General features: G+C 32.9%; 2 protein-coding genes across 12 annotated transcripts; one reads left to right on the forward strand and one right to left on the reverse strand.

Annotated features, from left to right (window-relative positions):
- Window positions 1-3644: 3644 nt before the first annotated feature.
- LOC119609510 lies at window positions 3645-17128 on the reverse strand. Of its 11 annotated transcripts, XM_037964325.1 has the most exons (12): window positions 16909-17128; window positions 16704-16836; window positions 14236-15839; window positions 11630-11765; window positions 11312-11553; window positions 11013-11167; window positions 10785-10952; window positions 10485-10714; window positions 9969-10375; window positions 9797-9897; window positions 6016-9680; window positions 3645-5173 (listed from the first exon to the last, which is right to left on the reverse strand). In XM_037964325.1, exons 3-12 carry the CDS (start codon window positions 14386-14388, stop codon window positions 3696-3698), a joined length of 6735 nt encoding a protein of 2244 aa, XP_037820253.1. In that variant the 5' UTR covers window positions 14389-15839; window positions 16704-16836; window positions 16909-17128; the 3' UTR covers window positions 3645-3695. The 11 variants fall into 11 exon arrangements, with proteins under 11 accessions (XP_037820253.1, XP_037820261.1, XP_037820260.1 ...); XM_037964333.1 differs by lacking the exon at window positions 16704-16836 and having other exon boundaries at window positions 9969-10372; window positions 10560-10714; XM_037964332.1 differs by lacking the exon at window positions 16704-16836 and having other exon boundaries at window positions 10560-10714.
- A 1085-nt stretch (window positions 17129-18213) lies between these two features.
- On the forward strand, window positions 18214-19699 carry LOC119609509 (cyclin-H). Its single transcript, XM_037964322.1, has 6 exons — window positions 18214-18330; window positions 18403-18599; window positions 18663-18864; window positions 18923-19151; window positions 19229-19340; window positions 19491-19699. The coding sequence occupies exons 1-6, from the start codon at window positions 18214-18216 to the stop codon at window positions 19606-19608; spliced, it is 975 nt and encodes a 324-aa protein (XP_037820250.1). The 3' UTR covers window positions 19609-19699.
- Window positions 19700-20597: the final 898 nt, after the last annotated feature.

The following is a 20597-nucleotide window of genomic DNA, read 5'->3' on the forward strand; positions in this document are numbered from 1 at the left end:
AAGCTTGGGTGAAATGAGGCCCGATCATTACGAAAATTGGCAGTAACATTTAGGCTTATACAAAACTGAATTGCAACTTTGTTCCATAGAACGAGTGTCGACTTCATAACGCTTCCACAGAACCAGTTCTGAATGTGACAATTTCGAACAAAAATCATTGGTCTCAACGCCAAAATAGAACGAATACCGTCTATAATCTGTGGAACTAATACAATTTTTCCTGGATGTGCCGATTTTTGTACAGATACTAGAACATTTAGCATAATTACGAGCTCAAGAGTACCATTTGGGAGGGTGCAGTTGTATGGGAACTAGGTGATAGGCTTCGTCCTTTTATCAAATTATCTTAAAAACTGCGACCTGTAGCGTGCATACAAGGTTTGTATGGACACACAAACGTACGGACAGAAGGTCATAGTTCAATCGACTCAAAAAGTGTTTCCGAGACGATTGGTAGGACTAATATTTTTGGATGTTGCAAACATCAGCACAAATACCCTCCCCACTATAGTGGTATAATACTCACTGTTATCAAAAAACTGAAGTAGGATGGGAAGAAATTCTGAAAATCAAATTTCAACTTTGAATGACAGATAAATAACAGGATCATGTGTTTTTTATAGGGCTCGAGAAGGAGATTCTTTACATGAATAAAAACATGGAAATAGGATTGTTTTTCAGGGACCTTCGACCGCGCCCCTGGTGAACCCATGATAACATTTCCTCTTTGCCGTTTAAAAGTTACAGAATAACTTTTTCGATAATACTATTTCATAAAACTAGTATCGATTCCAAAACACTTTCATGGAACCTGTTCCTAAGATGTAAATTTCGTTAAATTAGAACGAATAGAAACTAGAAACTGTTACATTTTTCCCTGGGAATTGAAAATTTTTAAAATAAAGAAACACGTATTTTTGCATATAGTATTCCGGAAACGATTAAAATTTTTATTTTTTTTATATATAAAAAAAAAAAAGAAAACTAGCTTTTTAATGAATTTTGTTCAATACATTCTTAACAGCCAGTTAAATATAATTTAGGTTTTTTTTTCAAAATTCTTAACGAACACTGCTAGAATAAGCAAAATTTTACTTGTTATAAGTTAAACCAAAACAAATTTATAAAAATAATAATAATTTTGGTGCTAAAATTAAAATAAAAAAGAATCACAAAAAAACTGTGTATTTTCAGTGTTTTTTTAAAAAGTTTTTTTTTTAATGTTTTGTAGCTGTATTTTTTTTTTATTAATTATTTAATACATACTTTTATCGTTTTGTTTTGTTTTTTTTTTTAATTAAATGTAAAATTAAACTTAATTGTTGGTTTTGTTTTATTTATTATTATTTAATATTAAAACTAACTATGTACATTAATAATCATAAGATTTATTATTATTATTATATATATATTTTTATAAAAAAAAATTTTTAATATAAAGTTTATGTTTGAGATATTTTTTTTGTTTTTTTGTTCAAATTAAAAGTATAAAATTAACGGCAATACTAAGAGGTAAAGCGTTAAGAAAACAAAAAATAAGAACAAAAAAAATGTAAAGAAAAACAGCTGGGATTATAAACATTATTAAAGTATTTACTTTTTTTTTAAAGAAAAAGAAAATTAAATTAAAAAAATTATAATAATAATAAAAAAAAAAAGAATTTAAATAAAAAAAATTTAGAGATCTTGAAAATAAGATCCTTTTTTTTTTGTTTTAAGATGATAACAATATAAAAAAAAAATTGTTTATGTTGTTTTAGGTTTTTCCTTTTTTAACATTTTAAAGACAAGGAAAAAATTGTGTTTTTTTTTTCTTTCTTACTTTTGCTTTTGTAAAAGAGATGAAGAGTAGTAGTAGGAGGAGAGTTTTGTTTTGTTTTTAAGTTAATTTTTTTTTACTTCATATATTATTATTATTATTATCAATATTATTTATAACTAATTATTATAATTTTATACATTTTGTTTAAGCATAAATGTAAGTTGTTGTTTTTTGTGTGTTTTAATTTATTATATATTTATATAGGGAGTTGTTTTTTTTTATTTATTTAATAGTATTATAGTGTGTTTTTTTTTTTTTTGTTTAATTTTCCATTTTTTAACATTAAATGATAAAAATTAAATATTACAAAGAAAATCTAATTTGTTTTTTTATATACTAAAGTTTTGTTTGTTGTTGTTGTTTTTAGTTTTTTTTAGTTTTATCATACAATGCTAACAAAAATCTGGTCTCATAAGAACTATTCAGTTTTTTTTTCAGTTTGTTTTGAATCTTTTTGTTTGTTTTGTTTATTGCGTGTGAGTGAGTGAGTGAGTGTGTGGTTTGTAATAGTGTAAATGTATGAAATTTTTGTGGAAATTAAAAAAAAAATATTTAAAAATGTGTTTAAGGAAAGTTAGGAGAGTGTTTTAAAAACGATTTTTTCAAAATCATAAAAAAATTTCAATTTTGTACAAAATTTTCAAACAGTTAAACAAACCATTTTATTTACTTCATAATAAAGTTGTTTTTTTTATAAATTTTTACCAATTTTTAAACTTTAAAACCAACTGTTTAATCTTTTTTTAATAACTTCATATTTATGTTGTTTTTTTCCATAAAGTTTTCTGAAATTTGCTAAAAAAAAATGTTATTGAAAGCGTGAAAATACAAAATTTTCTTTATATACAATACAAGGTTCTAGTAAATGTTCCATTTCAAACAGAAGCATACGATAATCGAACGACAAATGTTACATTTAAGCTTAATTTCGAAAATGATCTAAACGAAAGCTTTTACGATCAGATATCAGACTTAATTTGGCAACTGTTTAAAAGCACTAAAAGCCGTCTTTAAACTAAGTTTAAGCAAATAACTTAAACCTAAATTCTGTAATTTAAAAGACAGCTGCTTAGTCCAGACTGAAAACTTAAGCAGTAGAGTTAAAAGTGCTTCCCAAACCATTTAGAAACTAACAACTTCTTTTAATAAATTTGAAAGAAAAATCTCATAAAAATCGCTTAAAAACACTACATTTTTCAAACTCTCCTTAACAGTTATTTTCAATAATTTTAAGTTTTTTTTTTGTTGTTATTTGAAAAGTAAACCGTTAAGCTCACAACTATTTTTTTTTAAATTACTTTAATTATAAATAAAAAAGCGTTTTGTTTTAAGGATGTGTGTGTGTGTTTTTTTGTAATTTACCCAGAAATCTGTTTTAAATATTTTAATTTAAAAAAAATCTAAGAAAAACCAGCCATTTTGTAAATTGTTTACAGCATTTGTTTTCTTTTCATATTTTTTCTCTAAACTAGCTGTTGTTTTTCTTATTTTCAAATTTAAAACTGTATTCATTGTGGAATGGTATTTTGTAGATGTTGTTGTTGTTGTTGTTGTTGTTGTTATTATTGTTGTAGTACGTACACAAAAAGTATATTATCTTTATTGTCTCTCTTCAAATAGTTCAAACAGCAGCAAATAATTGCTCTAAATTTGTGAAACTTTTCTTGTTATTGTGTTTGTTGTTCTTTTTCACATCTCCTTTTTCATCTACTTTATCTTCTTCATCATCTTCATCATCATCATCATCATCGTTGTTGGGGCGACTTTTATTAAGTTTTAACAAAGTTTTCGCCACATCTTTGATATTTACATTGATTATTTGTTGAATATCCATTGTTTTGAAGACCCTAAATGGTAGTTATCTTGCCTCGTCTCACCTATTGATTGTCGTGGTGTTGCTATTGTTGTTGTTGTTGTTTGTGTTTTGTATATTATTTGTATTGGCCATTAAAGTCGTTGTGTTGTTGGCGGAAGAACCATTTGCTGAAGAGCTACTATTTACCGTTGCTGTACTATTTGCATTATTTAAACTGCTAACGACTGTAGAAGCATTATCCATATTTAAAACATTGTTGGCGGATTTAAGATCGCTCACAGAATGACTAATGTTTGTTAGAGAGGTGGTTGATGAGTTGATGTCCCCTCCCAGGGATGAAGATGAGTGCTGCTGCTGCTGCATATGCATAGAACCATCGCTGTTATTATTATTATTACTTAAAGCATTTAGCGTGGCTCCCAGGGGGTTGCTAGTGGTGGAGGTGATTTGATTTGCATTGAGTTGCGTGGACTGTGAGACAACTTGCAATGTGGTGGTTCCAGCTCCCGCGGATGTTGTATTATTGTGGCTGTTATTACTTGCCGCTGAGACGGTAGCTACAGGCACTGTTCGCATATTGGCGAATATGGCTTGATTGTTGGCAATGCGACTACGTAAAACAGCATGTGTCATACCTTGAGGACCAATTTGTACCTGCATTTGGCCAGCGTTATTCTTCTGCAAGGGTTTTACATTCAACAAGCTGGTATACAATACCCTTTTGTTGTTATCACCCGTATTGGATCCCACCGAAGTGGCAGTCACTGTGCCCAACCCGGTTGCACTGTTTGTATTGTTATCCACTTGTGCGGCCCCAATAATATTTAATATTCGCTCTCTCTTCAATTTACCCGTTTGCTGTAACAATTGTTGTGGCAATAGTTGTTGTTGTTGCTGCATGTTGGCTTTATTTAATACCACTGTCTGTTGTTGTTGTGCCTGCTGTTGCAGTTGCTGCTGTTGTTGAGGATTTGTGGCAACAAAATTTAATTTCAAATTTGAGTTATTTGTTTGTTGGAGCTTTTGTGCTGCCGTCTGCAATTCTGAAGCATTTGTAATTGTAAAATTTGTCGCAGCTCCTCCACTAGAACTTGTGGTTAAATATATTTTATTGCCCTGTTGTGAGGCTTGCGATGTTATTATGGCCGCCGTTGGTTGTAAACTGTAATTATGATTAGCTGCTATGGCAGCAGCTGTATTATGCTTTTGCTGCAGCTGCTGTTGTTGTTGCTGCTGTTGTTGATGTTGCTGTAGATTTACTTCTGAGACTAGTAGAGGAAAGGAGGGCATTTTAATAACTTTTCCACCAGGTAATTTTTGTATTTGCTGTTGTTGTTGCTGCTGTTGGTGGTGCTGTTGATGTTGTGTGTTATAAGTTACAGCCGTTGTTGTTGTTGTGTCCTGGCCACTTATTGTTACATTAACACCGGACAAATCATCATCTTGTGTTTGTTGTTGCTGTTGCAACAATTGCGGTTGTTGTTGTACAATTTTTCGTTGTGAAAATTTACGATTTAATAGCAACTTGTTGATGTCTTTTTTGTTGAATAAGCAGAATTTAGGAAGAAATGAAAAGAAAGAAAAAAACATATTAGCATAAATGTTATATTTTGCAATAAAAGATTCTTATTTATATTCAATTGTAAGGAGTAGCTACTTATGATGTACTAATCTTAAAAAAAATTTGAAAAAATATACTCATTTCTCACAAAAAATAGTATAGAAATAAAAAACAGTAACTTCACCAAGTATACTCGAACTGAACTAGAACTGCAGTAGAACTGAACTAGAACTGAACTAGAACTGAACTAGAACTGAACTAGAACTGAACTAGAACTGAACTAGAACTGAACTAGAACTGAACTAGAACTGAACTAGAACTGAACTAGAACTGAACTAGAACTGAACTAGAACTGAACTAGAACTGAAATAGAACTAAACTAGAACTGAACTAGAACTGAACTAGAACTGAACTAGAACTGAACTAGAACTGAACTAGAACTGAACTAGAACTGAACTAGAACTGAAGTAGAACTGAACTAGAACTGAACTAGAACTGAACTAGAACTGAACTAGAACTGAACTAGAACTGAACTAGAACTGAACTAGAACTGAACTAGAACTGAACTAGAACTGAACTAGAACTGAACTAGAACTGAACTAGAACTGAACTAGAACTGAACTAGAACTGAACTAGAACTGTACTAGAACTGAACTAGAACTGAACTAGAACTGAACTAGAACTGAACTAGAACTGAACTAGAACTGAACTAGAACTGAACTAGAACTGAACTAGAACTGAACTAGAACTGAACTAGAACTGAACTAGCACTGAACAAGAACTTTTAATGTGTTTTCTCATTTAAATTCAACTCACCTGTGCTCTCGGGACCATTTAGCTGCCTCTTCTGAGCCGGACGACTTGTCCAGACTATTTTATTGCCAGTTCCCGCAACCGTACCATCAGTATTTGCGGTGCCCGTCAACATACCGGCAGGATTGGTCGTTACATTTGTCGAACCTATTTGACGCCAAACAATTTGTTGTGTCGCCTGACCGACCAGTTGTTGCTGTTGTTGTTGCGACAGCTGCTGAACGGCATTGCGAGCTGATGTCGTAACGATTAAGGGACCCGTCGATGTCGAACCATTGCCACCCGTTGCCGAACTTATGTGTTGAACACCGGCAATATTTTGTACTGTTAATTGTTGACCACTACTTGTATTAATGATATTAACACCCTGAGTGCCTGAAGTAACGGATACGGGAGCTTTTTGTAGGTAGATCTTTTGTGAACCGGCTGTAATAACATCGCCAGATGATGTTGTATAAATCATTTGTCCACCAGCGTTATTGACAGATGATGCACCGATGGGGGTTAGTGTGGGATGGCGCATTATTGTTGCTGCTGTGGTAGCTGATGATGTTGGGACGTATTGGGCTATAACTGGGGCGGCGGATGTATTGACCAGATCTCTTTGCAAGAGCAGTTTTTGTTGTTGCTGTTGTAGTTGCAATTTACGCTGTTGTTGCTGTTGCAGCTGCAATTGATGGAGTTGTTGTACGGTTACATTTCGTATTTGTTGGGTGTTTGGTTGTTGTTGCAACACTTGGATTGTGGTTAATTGTTGCTGCGGTTGTTGTGGTTGCGCGGCATGTGAAACAGCAGCAGGATGATTTGTTGTCGTTGTTGTTTGCAGCTGATGATGTTGCTGTTGTTGTTGTTGTTGTTGATTTTGCTGTACAACCAAAGATTCATTTTGATTCAATGAAATCGTATTACCAATTACTTGTACTGGTGTGGAATGAGCAATTAAATGTTGTTGTTGTTGTTGATGCTGCTGTTGTTGTTGGATTTGAGGTTGATGTACATGTTGTTGCTGCTGTTGCATTGTTTGTGTAATAATCATTGGTGTATTGGTGGTAGTGGCGTTGTGTTGTTGCTGTTGTTGATCCACCTGCATTAATTCACGATGCGAATTCAAATTAACTGTATTAACGGACGAAGTCATTATCAGCGGTGCCAATGGCGCCAACTGCGGTTGTTGCACATTTGTTACACGTGGATTATTAACAACACCTATAGCAACATTGGTTTTTGTTTCTGTTACCTCCATGGGTTCAGATTTTATAGCTACTTCAGGCTCAACTTCTTCGGGCTCTTTTTTGGGTTCTTCTTTCTTAAAGAACGTTTCATCGGTAACATTTTCTTTTTCTAAGGGAGAACAATTGAATGTGGAACTACCTACGGGAGCTAAAAGAGCACAAGATTTCTTGCCACCTTTTAATTTGGCTACCTTCTTTTCACCCATAGATCTATCGCCTTTTTTCGTGTCATCGATGCCGTCGAGCAGCCCCGCTGCCACTTCAACATCGCCATCTACTTCGGCGTCTACATTCTCACCGTCCAAAATTCCATTCCAAAAGTTGGTGGCCTGATTTAGAGTCTTAATATCATCGATTTGTACTTCTTGCAAGATATTGTCCAACATATCCGCATCATCACCATCACCAAGAAGATTAATATCATTCAATGAATCACCGCTGAAATTCAGATCCAAACAAGCCGCACTATTATTTGTTTCCGGACTTTTACTACTGCCCCGCGTCAAGTCGGACAAATAGGAGTTTTGTAACAATTGGGTATCGGCTTCTAAATCATCATACTTAAAGGCTGAACTAATAAATGCTGAATTGGCATCATCCGAATCCGTTTTCCACAACCGGGACGCCGAAGACTTGTGGATTTCATCCTCATTCTCTAATGGTTCTCTAACCATTTCTACAGCTATAGGAGTGTGTTGTGACCATTCTACTAGAGGAGAGCTTAGCTTGTAATCCATATTTAAGCCCCAATAGCTCTCCTCCTCCTTTTCGGTTTCTGTGGGAGTTTTAGGACGAAAGTGCAACCAATCTCGTCGTATTTCCGACAAAAGTTCATTGCAAATATCCAAACGTTGTGATGAAGTAGGTGATAGACCGCCCAGCATAGACAATTCATCATCGTTGTCTGCGATCAAAACATTAACTCCCTTCAGTGCCTCACTATTAGAACAGGGTGTCGATCTATGCTTCTTCAAGTTTTTCACTCTAATAACGTCGGCCATTTGATTAAAGCAAGATACCTCATCATCATCATCACTACCTGGTCTAGACGATGTTTGCAGGTGTCGACTACTTTTTCTCATTAGCTCCCTGTCTGCCTCGTCGACCACCTCTTTCTTAATCTTTATAAGATTACTTAATTCAGCCAAATTAACATTCTCTTCATCCTCCATTATATCGGCTGCCGTAGTAGTGCTTAATTTCTGTATACTACTCAAAGGCTCATTCGAATCGTCTGCCGAACCCAGGGAGGCTGCTGAAGAATCTATTAGTTCTTGCTTTATAATCCTAGTCACCGAGTCTGCTCCAGCTCCAGTAGCCGCAGAAGACGGCCGGTTGATGTTTGTTGTTTCATCGTTATCTACATCATGAACTTCGGTTTTTATCACATTAGTTTTGTCACTTAAACTACAACTACTACTTCTACTACCATTACTAATGTTCTTATTAACATTACTACTAATATTATTGTTGTTAATGTTGCCCACAATAACATTCGCACACGCTGATGCCATCGTCGCCGCCGTTGAGGAGGAAAATGAAGAGACGTATGAGGAATTGTTATTGTTAATCAGTTTATTGTTATCTGCTGTGGCGACAGTAGAAGAACAACGATGATTTGGCCAATTGCTAGGGGCGTTGATCAAACATTGATCTTCTTTATTTAAACCATTAACCTTTTCTTGTTTTATTTCTGTGCTGAGGGCGACAGCTGTATGGTTTAACAAATTATTTACACGTTCATTTGGACTAACACCCTCTGCTCCGGCCAAGGATTGTGACAACTTGTACAACAATTTGCGAGTAACCAATTCCATATTTTTCTGTTGTATGGTTGAATTGATTTTACGGCGTTTTGTCTTCTCCATTTGCTGTAGTTGTTGTCTTCTTCGGCGTCGACGTTTTCTTGCCATGGAGACACACGAGTGATAACTTCTATCACGTTGTATGTGTACACCAAATTCGTCTTCCAAATCATTTTCATCCTCTGAGTATTCATAATCACATTCTTCCAGGTCATCCGAATCTTCAAGTTTTTCTTTGTTCAGCAGTTCTTCTGCGTCCACTGCCTTGTTATGATTACGATGATGGTCTATGACTTCAGAGGTTTCTTTCTTAATTGTTATGGCGGGTGTATTTGCATTATTTACAGATGTTTTGTTGGTCGTTGACACTGCCAGTGTTCCAGCAATATGATTGGCTGCACTATTTGCTGGCGGCAGTAAATCAACGACAGTGGGTGGTGAGGCGGGTTTAGTTGTATCTTTATTAGTCGTTGTTGCATCTGAGGTGGTGGTTGTTGGATCGCTTGTTTTCGTCTCTAGAACTGTGTAGTCGAGTTGTGACCAGAAATCATCAAAATTCGTTGCCACACGATCGAGCAGTACACGTCCACCACGACCCATACGTCTTCGAGCAAAGCCAATACAACGTGGTCTAGAGAGAATTGAAAGAAAATACATGTTAAGTATTAAAAATTAAGAGAAAGGAAAAAACTATTCTGCAAATAAAACAATTCAAGCTAAAATAAATGGTTTATAACTTCTACTAACCTTGGATGCCTAATAGAAGTGAGTGTGTAACGATATTTAGAGTCACCAAAGCCATAATCCTCCTTAGGTTCCCAGGGCCAATTGCCGGTATGGGTTCTCGTCTATAATAGGAAAATAAAACAAAAAATAAATGTTTTCTCAAATCTAGAGTTAATGCTTTAAATACACCTACCCTCAAATAATCGCAGCCTTGTTTTCTTCTAAATGCAAATGGAGCCTCTTCCTCACTCTCCGAACCGATTTTGTGCGCTAAATCTTCTTCTTCGGTCTCAATATTTGATTCATTTGGCGCTGGCGATGAACTTTGACGATGCAGGTGATGCAAATGATGTGGCAGATGGGGATGCGCAGCGGTACCAGTCAGACCACCAACACCACCAGCAACATTACCACCTAAAGCAGCTCCCGTTGCTGCGGACGTTGGTATAACACCAATGCCCGCTAAATACTGTTGTTGCTGTTGTAAGTGTTGTTGTTGTTGTTGCTGTTGATGCAGCTGTTGCTTATCACGCGGTACTTTATGCTTGCGTTTCTTATACTGTCGTTTCTCTTTGCGACTACCCGAGTTTATTCCATCTGCTTTTTTTAAGGGAAAAAGAAAAAAAAAGTTTAATACCACAAGAAAAACGATTAAGAAAAGAAGAAATGAAATGTAAAATATAAAGTGTATTTTGAAGGTGTTCTATACCCATAGCAAGATTCGCTGAATTCAGGAACGGCGATGCTGATGAATACAAATGACCACCTGGAGTTGTTACATTACCTGCGGAACCTGGTGTAAGTAAATTTGTCGTACCCATTACATTATTTAAACCGCCTGCCGAGGATGCCACACTTGGTACCACAGCAGTGGGGGTAGCCCCCGAAGAGGATGAATGATGCGAGTATTGATTAGCATACAATGGAGCAAAGGCAGGTCTGTAAATAATATACAAATATGAAACAATTAATTAACTATTCCTTGCGAAAAAGTAACCTTAATACATACCTAGCATTTTTAAGTGTTGCACTGAGCTCTGAAAGTAAAGCTCCGCTAAAGTCTTTAAGTTGCACACGCTTCTCAAAGATTTCTATGGACAAATGCAGTTGTTCACGCTTAGTTTTTTCACGTCTCTTAACCATCTCTAAAACCGTTGTGGCTCTCTGTAAATCTCGCCTAGAAAGTTACATTAAATAATTAATTATCCTTTAAACTTTTAAATTAAATTCTATTTACCTCAACTTGAGCATCTTCTCATAGGAAGTCTCATCATTTTTACGATTCTTTCGCGTTTGCATTTTTTCGGTGCGTCTACGAAAAGCTAAGTACGGATTATTTGATGAGGCTCCCGGTCGATTCTCGGTTTTAACGGACAATATCAATGGATGTTGCTGTAGTAGTTGTTGTTGTTGTTTTAAGCGTTTTTTTGAAAAAAATTACGAAATTTTTAATAATTTCTTATATTTATTCATTGATAATAAAGAAAATAGGAGCAGAGAAAGAAAACTAAAAACAAATGAAGGCCAATTGTTTACCATTTTCAGACGTTTGTTCAGCCAGTAGTCGTACACGGCTATGCTGATCTCATCGTCCTGTTTGAGCAGCGCTTTTGCCTCATTTAGTGTAACCACTGTCTGGCCCGAACTCTTCTCTAAACGGTCCATCATTTGTTCGAATTTTAATGGTGTTAGATCGAGACGTTTTCGTTGTTGATTTATCCACAACTCATCTTCACTATCCATATCATATTCGGGTACATCTTGTTCTAAACCAAGCGCTAAATTATAAAATAAACATTTATTTAAATGTAAAAATTTTCTGTTTAGGTGAGTGAGAGAGTGTGTATAACTTACGTTGCATATGTATCAATTGTCGCGGCATACGATAATTGGGTGGATAATTTCTATCATAGAAATCTTGTTCGGTGGTATAGACTTCTGGCGTTGGTATAATAAGACCCGTACATATTGCTCTTTGCAAATGATGCTCCTAAAAATTTATATATTTTAAATATTATTTGATGAACTCAATTTAATGTACTAGTCCAAATCTTTGTTCAAGACTATTAACTATTATAGGGACTTTTTAATATCTTAGATAAACAGTCTGAAGTTTTCAGACGATGACTCTAACGTTTGAACTACTTCATTGACTAATGTATTAACTGTTCTGTTCTATTTCTATTCTTTTTAGTCGATTGACTAGTCGACTGGTCTATATACTAGTATATTGACTTGTCTATGGATAGAAAAGAGTCTAAAATATAATCTATCAAACAGACTTCTTTAACTTCACTAACTAACTAACTAATTAACAAACAACTAACTAACTAACTAACTAACTAACTAACTAACTAACTAACTAACTAACTAACTAACTACTAACTAACTAACTAACTAACTAACTAACTAACTAACTAACTAACTAACTAACTAACTAACTAACTAACTAACTAACTAACTAACTAACTAACTAACTAACTAACTAACTAACTAACTAACTAACTAACTAACTAACTAACTAACTAACTAACTAACTAACTAACTAACTAACTAACTAACTAACTAACTAACTAACTAACTAACTAACTAACTAACTAACTAACTAACTAACTAACTAACTAACTAACTAACTAACTAACTAACTAACTAACTAACTAACTAACTAACTAACTAACTAACTAACTAACTAACTAACTAACTACTAACTAACTAACTAACTAACTAACTAACTACTAACTAACTAACTAACTAACTAACTAACTAACTAACTAACTAACTAACTAACTAACTAACTAACTAACTAACTAACTAACTAACTAACTAACTAACTAACTAACTAACTAACTAACTAACTAACTAACTAACTAACTAACTAACTAACTAACTAACTAACTAAACTAACTAACTAACTAACTAACTAACTAACTAACTAACTAACTAACTACTAACTAACTACTAACTAACTAACTAACTAACTAACTAACTAACTAACTAACTAACTAACTAACTAACTAACTACTAACTAACTACTAACTACTAACTAACTAACTAACTAACTACTACTAACTAACTAACTAACTAACTACACTAACTAACTAACTAACTTTCAAAGCTGCCAAAATGCTGCCCTACGGACTGTAACGGGCTGCATGCAAATAACCTCAGAGCACTACCTATACGAGGAAACGAAGGTCCTTCCAGTTAAGGAACATGTCATGCATACTAAACAGTTCCTCCTGGGATGTCACCGGAGGAGTCATCCCAACTTTAACATCACACAGTTGGATGCTTCCCCGAGGCATGTCAGGAAGGACCGCACGGGGAGAGCATACGAAATAATGTTCAGGATCCCTTAGATCGGAATTCGTATACTGCAGCTTTGAACGACATTCATAGAGACGCCATCAATGCCGCAGTTTCAGGTTACCGCATGAATGTCGTTCTTGGAGGTCGCCCACCGCCCATAGCAGAAATAGAGAAGAACCTGCCGCGAAAAACAAGAGTTGCCCTGGCAGTAGGCTCAACGCCTACTGGTCGCGCATAGACCGTGCGTCCCCAATATATGCTCAGCATGTGGATAGGGTCCCCATGATACCCACCACATATTCAAAATTCCAGCTCACCCTACTTCACTTAGCCCAATGGATTTATGGACTAACCCTATTGAAGTGGCCCAATTTCTTGCCTTGGACCTAAATACAGAACCCCCGGTTTAAAAATTGTATAGTTTATGCTGTTACAACAACAACAACACCCCTCCATTTCTAAAAAATGTATTTCCAAAGATATGTATATTTTAGTTTTTCTACTCTACTCTACTAAATAAAATGGAATTAGAAGAATCTCGAAAAGAAATTTGAAACAAATTCTTTCAGAAGTTTAATGGTAATTCGGATCCAAAGGTAAGATCGTGAAATAAATGGAGATAAATGCCTTTGTTCCAATACCCCCAATTGTTTTATTCTATAACTGAACTAACAATTAATAGACAAAGGAAAACTAATTAAAAAGACTTTAAATATCAAATAAACAATAACATATCATTAATATGGTTTATTAATCAGTATTCTCAAATCATAAATGTAGACATATTGAAGGGGATTCCCATGTTTTAAAAAAATTACCTAACTATACAAAAGTACAAGAAACTGGAAACGGATTGTATTAGCCTAACATATGCCAGTCATAAAAAGTTTTAAGAACAATATATTGTAATCCTAATCCTAATTTTCTCTTCATTTTCCATAGTGGAATTTATTGTAAATATTTTTATTCAAACTATAACGTATAACTTTCAAAGCGTTAAATTGGCAAAAAGCTTTTAAAAATAATATTTCATTAAAGGAAATAAATAAAAATAATGCAAAACCTCACATTTAATATTTATAAATAAATTTAATGTTAAATTTGCTTATTAACCACAATTCCTCAAATATAATTAAGATTAAAAAACTCACCGACTCTTCCTCTTTTTCCATACCACTGGGCATCTGTGGTACAGCTCGATTGATGGCCGAATACTCAGGCAAATCGGGCAACTCCTCAGCCAAATAAATTGGCATTTGTTTGGAGGGATCAAGGGCACGTGCCCTAAATGATAGTTTCGACATGATGCTGCAGTTATTTCCTTTTTTTATTTATACTTTACAAACTAAATTTGGCTTTTTATTTCAGTATATAAACAAAAATGTATAGTATACGGGAACTAAATGATAACTTTTTTGTTTTGTTGTATTAGAGATGATACTGGATACTGGATTTAAGGAGTAATAGCAATTAGAGGGTTTATCCTTGTAACAAAATCCTTAAATATTGGAGATGACAATGCAGTGTTGTGGATGGATGACAAAAGCCTTTTATGGACAATTTGTTGGGAGTTAAGGTTGTTTCCTCTTTTGTTATGGACAACAATCTAAATTTAAAAGCCTCCTCTGGTTGGTTTACAAAGTGAGCAGCACTGCTGCTTTTCTTTAGTATTGTTGTTGTGGCGTTAGATGTGAATTTATGGGGGGAGATGGGAAAACTACACCACCACCGTGTATTAGAAGTTTGATCTAACACTAAACCCACTTTACGCAGACAGTATAAATCCTTGAAAAGGCTTAAGTGTACGGCGCTGTGGAGTAGCAGCAGTAGTAGTATTTGAAGTTTATTAATAAGATTTTTCAAAATAATCTGTTGTATTAATAATGAACCCGTTAAGGTTCTTAATAAGAGCTCTATGCTCTTTAATTGTTGGACGTCTATACTCCTCGTCGTCGTAGTTGTATTTACTGTGTTTACAGTTGTCGTTGAAGTTTGAATTTGTATTTGCTTTGCAGGATCTTGGCCTGTTTGCGATGAATTTTGTTTTGTAGATGTTGTTGGTGTTGTAGAGATCAGCAGTGGTACCACCAGGACCCACAACAATATATTCTCTGGCTTCTTGTTGTTAATGTTGTTGTAATTATTATAAATAACGTTATTGTTGTTATTATTATTGTTGTTATAATAATAATTATTATTTTTATTTATTAATTTGTATTGACAATTACAACTACTACTTTTTTGCAATGGAAGCAACAATAACAAATCGTGTGGGCTATGAGACGACGACATTTTTCAAATTGAAATCGAAAAACTTAAATAAATTTGCATAATTACAATCATAAACAACAGCATTTGTATACATTTCATATTTTCGTTTCAAACTGAGAACAACAGCAACAACGGCAGCAGCAGCAATGGCAGTTGAATATTTGCAACATTAAACTGCATTTTTTGTTGAAAACATGATACCGATTTACTTTTATTTCCTTTTGTTAAATTGCAATATTTTATTTTTATTTCTTTTCTTTTACACAATTGATTTTTGTAATTTTATTTGCTTTTTTTCTTTATATTTTCAAACAAAATTTATTCTTTTTATTTATGTATGTTTGCTCTTTTTTTATTTATTTCTTAATGCGTTTGTTTTCTTTTAGAATAACATTTTTCCGAGCAGGGTAATTTATTCTTTTCAGATTTAAAGGCGAATTCACTTTGTTTCTTTTCTATTAATGACAACTTGCCACGCTATTATCTGTCAAAAAGTAAAAAAAAAAAAATAATCAAAAAATGCACACAAACAATACAACAAAAACAACATGAAAATGCATTTATATAAACAAGGGGGTAGAGCAACAAAAAGAGAGTGCAAAAGAAACTGAGAGTAAGAAATGGCGGGTTTTATATTAAATCATTTAGCACTATATAAAATATAAATATTTAATTTATTTATTTTCACTTTGTTACAAAATATTTTTTCTTTGTTTTCATTTATTTTTAAATATATTTTATGTTTACAACAAAAGCACTAATTTCGTGTTTTAAAAACAGTAAGTAAACAAAAACTTTTCAATGAAGGCGAAATGACACAAACAATATTTTTGCGGCGAATTAAAATTTTTTTCTTGGTCACTTTTTTTTGCATATAAAAAACACAATGCAAAAATGTTTACATTAATTTCTGGTAAAAAACTCAATTAATTCAACAATTCTTACACAAAATTAATTTAATTTAAATTTTTATTACATTTTAACAAACTTTTCATTAAATATTTACAATATTTTTAGGGAAATTTAACAAAATAACTTCTAAATGTTTGCTTTTTCGCAGATAGCGTGGTTGTTATACGCCGTAATGGCGGCCAAATACGAACTAATAACTTCGTTAAAAAAAACAAAGACAACAAACATGAAACAGCTAACAGATACACACATCTCGCTCTAACACCGAATTTTCGAACATCTGCTGTACCACTCTTCTCTCTAAGGCAAATTGCCTTTGGTGCTAGTATATAATGTATTCACTCTTTCATTACTCCGAAAATTCTTTTTTTTTTTGCACTCACACACACTTTTACACATTTTTACTAAAAGGCGCGCGCATTTCTTCTTCTTTTACCTAAAATGCTTCTTCTTAGCACAAAACTTCACTATATTTTCTACTCTTTCTATTCTTCCCCTGTCAGGCTTAATGCCAGAGCGAGAGAGTTATTATTTATTTCACGATTTCATTCGTTTTTTTTTTCTTCTACCTAAAAGACAACGAACGATAGAAAAAAATTTTTTTCATCGAAAAAATCGATTGTTCTCATATGAATTCATACTTTTTTCACATTCAATTTTCCATTTAATTCACTTTTTATTTCATTATTTTATAATAAAATTATATGCAAAACATTCAATTGCAATGATTTTCACAAATTTCTTTAAATTTTCTATGAATTTTGCGTAAAAATTCTTTATTTTATTGTGCAACGACACGAGTTTTTCACAGGGACACGTTTTTCACTGTGTGTAATGGCGGCCATATATACAGTAGAAAAACGAACGAATGTTCACAATCGTACAATGACAAAACAAAAATTTTCGGAGTTGTATAAACTAACAAAATTCATAGAAAATATTTACACACCCTATATTAATGATAACAACAAATGATTTCCTATGTCAAATATACGAAAATGTAGGGAATTTTTTAAATTATTTAAAAAATATTAAAGTTTTACATGAGCTTTTGTGTATTTAGAGAAATTAAAGAAAAATCTTTGGAATTTAACAATGTTTTGCATTTCATAATTTCGACATCGAAAAAATAATAAAAACACAGAGTTGTATTTTATACAGTATGCTTGTCAATCGTATACAACAACAATACAATTATGAATGATTGAAGAATAACAACTCTGTTTTAGCTATACGGTTGCTTGTAAAAAAAGTAATGTCAATAGTTGTGTGGAAATTAGCGTTTTTTCTTTGAGAATTTTTATTGAATAATGAATTATTTATCAATTCTCAGTTTATTTTACATGTGAAAAAGGCAAGCAAGACATATCAAAGAACAGGGTATTGAGTCTATATTTAAAAATATAAAAAATTATAAAAAAAATTCGACCAAACAATGTTTAGCTTGAGTTTTTGTGGAAATCATAATTATATCAACAAAAATTTTAAACCTAGACACCGTATATGATTAAGCAGAGCTAGATCCGAATCTGTCCTCAAAATTTATCAATAATATCGGGGTTTTAATATAAAGTATCATAAATTTTAATAAAACTATATTAAACCTTTATTTAAAAGTCGACAGACTTTCGTTTATTCGACAGAGAATTTAATTCCAACATATACAAAATATAAAACCAACATTTTTATATATGTTTTGTTTTGCAATAATTTGAAAACAAAATAAATAAAGTTTTATTTCATTATAATATTAACATTCATAAACACAAATTTGTGTGACAACATCGTGTGTTGACAACACTTTTGGCAAATTCTATCAACTGCAGCCAACTTCACAATTATTTAAAATAAATGTAAACAAACGAATTTTTGTGCAAAATTAATCTTTTCACGCAAATTTTGCGAATTTTTAAATAAAAATTATAAAACTACAAAGAACCAAAAACATGTATCCCTTAAGTTCACAGAAAAAATTTTGGACCTTTAGCAGCATGGATCAGTTGAATGAATTGAGACAAAAACAAAATCAAAAATTTATAGAAACTCATGGTCAAGAAATCGATGTGAGTTTAAAAAAAAAAACATATTTTTTAAACAGAAGTTATTTTTTTACATAAAAAAATATTTTCCATTAGGAAGAGCAACGTTTGGAGTATTTTTTAGATGCCTCAGAAGAACGTTTACTAATTAAACAATATGAAATTTATTTAAATGATTTTTGCCGGCGTTTTGAGCCCATGATGCCAAAATGTGTGGTAGGCACTGCATTCCATTACTTTAAAAGATTCTACTTACACAACTCCACCATGGATTATCATCCCAAAGAGATTTTGTAAGTTTTGTGTTAAAGAAACAAAAGAGAGTTATGCTATAAATTGTTTTTGTATTTGCTTAGAGCTACAGTGGTTTATTTGGCTTGCAAAGTGGAGGAATTTAATGTATCGATAGGCCAATTCGTTAGCAACATAAAGGGTGATCGTAACAAAGCTATGGATATTATTTTATCTAATGAATTGTTGTTAATGCAACATTTAAATTACTATCTAACAGTGCATAATCCCTATCGTCCCATAGAGGGTTTTTTAATAGATATTAAGGTAAGTGTTATACATTCATTATATGTATTTGTATAATTATCATTCATTTTTTATTTAGACCCGCAGTAATATGGCTAATCCAGAACGCTTGCGTCCTCACATTGATAGTTTTATTGAGAAAACCTTTTTTACCGATGCCTGCCTGTTATATGCTCCCTCACAGATTGCATTGGCTGCCATTTTACATGCTGCTGGTCGTGAGCAGGAAAATCTGGATAGCTATGTTACAGATAATTTGTTAAATGGTGCCAGAGAAAAGCTGCCCGCTTTAATTGAGGCCATACGTAGTAAGTTTTTTCTTTTATTTATTAGTTTTTAACTTAAAAGAATTTGTTTTAATTTTCTTTAAATAACTTTTATCTAGAAATACGTTTAATGGTTAAACAATATGAAATACCTCCCAGAGATAAGGTGAAAGCTATTGAAAAGAAATTGGAAAAATGCCGCAATCAAGAAAATAATCCAGACAGTGAAGTGTAAGTAGAAAAAAACAATATTTTAGTTAAAAACCAAAGGGATTAGTATCCAATAATGCATTTACTACATTTCGTTATCTTTTTCTAAAAAAGAATGTTATTGAAGAAGAAATATTAATAATAATAATTTTACTTTGTTTTTACTTTTAGTTACAAAGAGCGCATGCGCAAAATGTATTGTGATGATGATTTAGATGTTGTCGAAGATACTTCCTACCACATAGCAGACTCAAGTGCCGATATGTCTGTTTTGAACATGAGTCAATAGTTGAAGTTATCAGCTTTTTTAATTGTTTCGTTTGAATATTTTTTTTATGTTAAAAGAACTAAATAAAATTTTTGAAAATTTAACTAAAAAATCTAGTAGATATTTGATAATGTAGTCCATAGACTAGTCAATAGTCAAGACAATAATCTAGTCCATAGACTAGACAATAGCCTAGTCCTTAAATAGTCTAGTTAATAGTCCACTAGTGGAGTCCATAGACTACTCAATAATCCAAATTTAACTAAAAATTCTATTAGAAATTTGATTTTGACTAGTCCATAGCGGTCAGTAGTCTAGTCTAGTCTATAGAGTAGTCAATATTCTTTTCTATAGACTAGTCATTAGTCTAGTCTATAGACTAGTCATTAGTCTAGTCTATAGACTAGTCAATAGTCTAGTCTATAGACTAGTCAATAGTCTAGTCTATAGACTAGTCAATAGTCTAGTCTATAGAGTAGTCAACAGTTTAGTCAATAGTCTAGTCTATAGACTAGTCAATAGTCTAGTCTATAGACTAGTCAATAGTCTAGTCTATAGATTAGTCAACAGTCTAGTCTATAGACTAGTCAATAGTCTAGTCTATAGACTAGTCAACAGTCTAGTCTATAGACTAGTCAACAGTCTAGTCTATAGACTAGTCAATAGTGTAGTCTATAGACTAGTCAATAGTCTAGTCTATAGACTAGTCAATAGTCTAGTCTATAGACTAGTCATTAGTCTAGTCTATAGACTAGTCATTAGTCTAGTCTATAGACTAGTCAATAATCTAGTCTATATACTAGTCAATAGTCTAGCCTATAGACTAGTCAATAGTCTAGCCTATAGACTAGTCAATAGTCTAGCCTATAGACTTGTCAATAGTCTAATCTATAGCCTAGTCAATAGTCTATAGGCTTGCCGATAATCTAATCCACATACATGTAATGGTCTAGTCCATGGACTGGTCAATAGTCTAGTCTATAGACTAGTCAGTAGTCTATTACGTGGAC

This window comes from Lucilia sericata, unplaced genomic scaffold, assembly GCF_015586225.1.
Source record: "Lucilia sericata isolate MDLA Ls3-8-SP2 unplaced genomic scaffold, ASM1558622v1 Contig000994F_arrow, whole genome shotgun sequence".
NCBI classification, from domain to species: Eukaryota; Metazoa; Arthropoda; class Insecta; order Diptera; family Calliphoridae; genus Lucilia; species Lucilia sericata.

Excerpts from the sequence above, each read along its gene's own strand:
- LOC119609510 (XM_037964323.1), bottom strand. The coding sequence starts at position 14,388 with ATGTCGAAACTATCATTTAGGGCACGTGCCCTTGATCCCTCCAAACAA. Across the intron at positions 11,168-11,311 it reads TGAACAAACGTCTGAAAATG|CAACATCCATTGATATTGTC; the intron begins GTAAACAATTGG and ends CAACTACTACAG. Across the intron at positions 9,681-9,796 it reads ACTTCTATTAGGCATCCAAG|ACCACGTTGTATTGGCTTTG; the intron begins GTTAGTAGAAGT and ends AATTCTCTCTAG.
- LOC119609509 (XM_037964322.1), top strand. The coding sequence starts at position 18,214 with ATGTATCCCTTAAGTTCACAGAAAAAATTTTGGACCTTTAGCAGCATG. Across the intron at positions 18,331-18,402 it reads CTCATGGTCAAGAAATCGAT|GAAGAGCAACGTTTGGAGTA; the intron begins GTGAGTTTAAAA and ends ATTTTCCATTAG. Across the intron at positions 18,865-18,922 it reads GTTTTTTAATAGATATTAAG|ACCCGCAGTAATATGGCTAA; the intron begins GTAAGTGTTATA and ends TTTTTTATTTAG.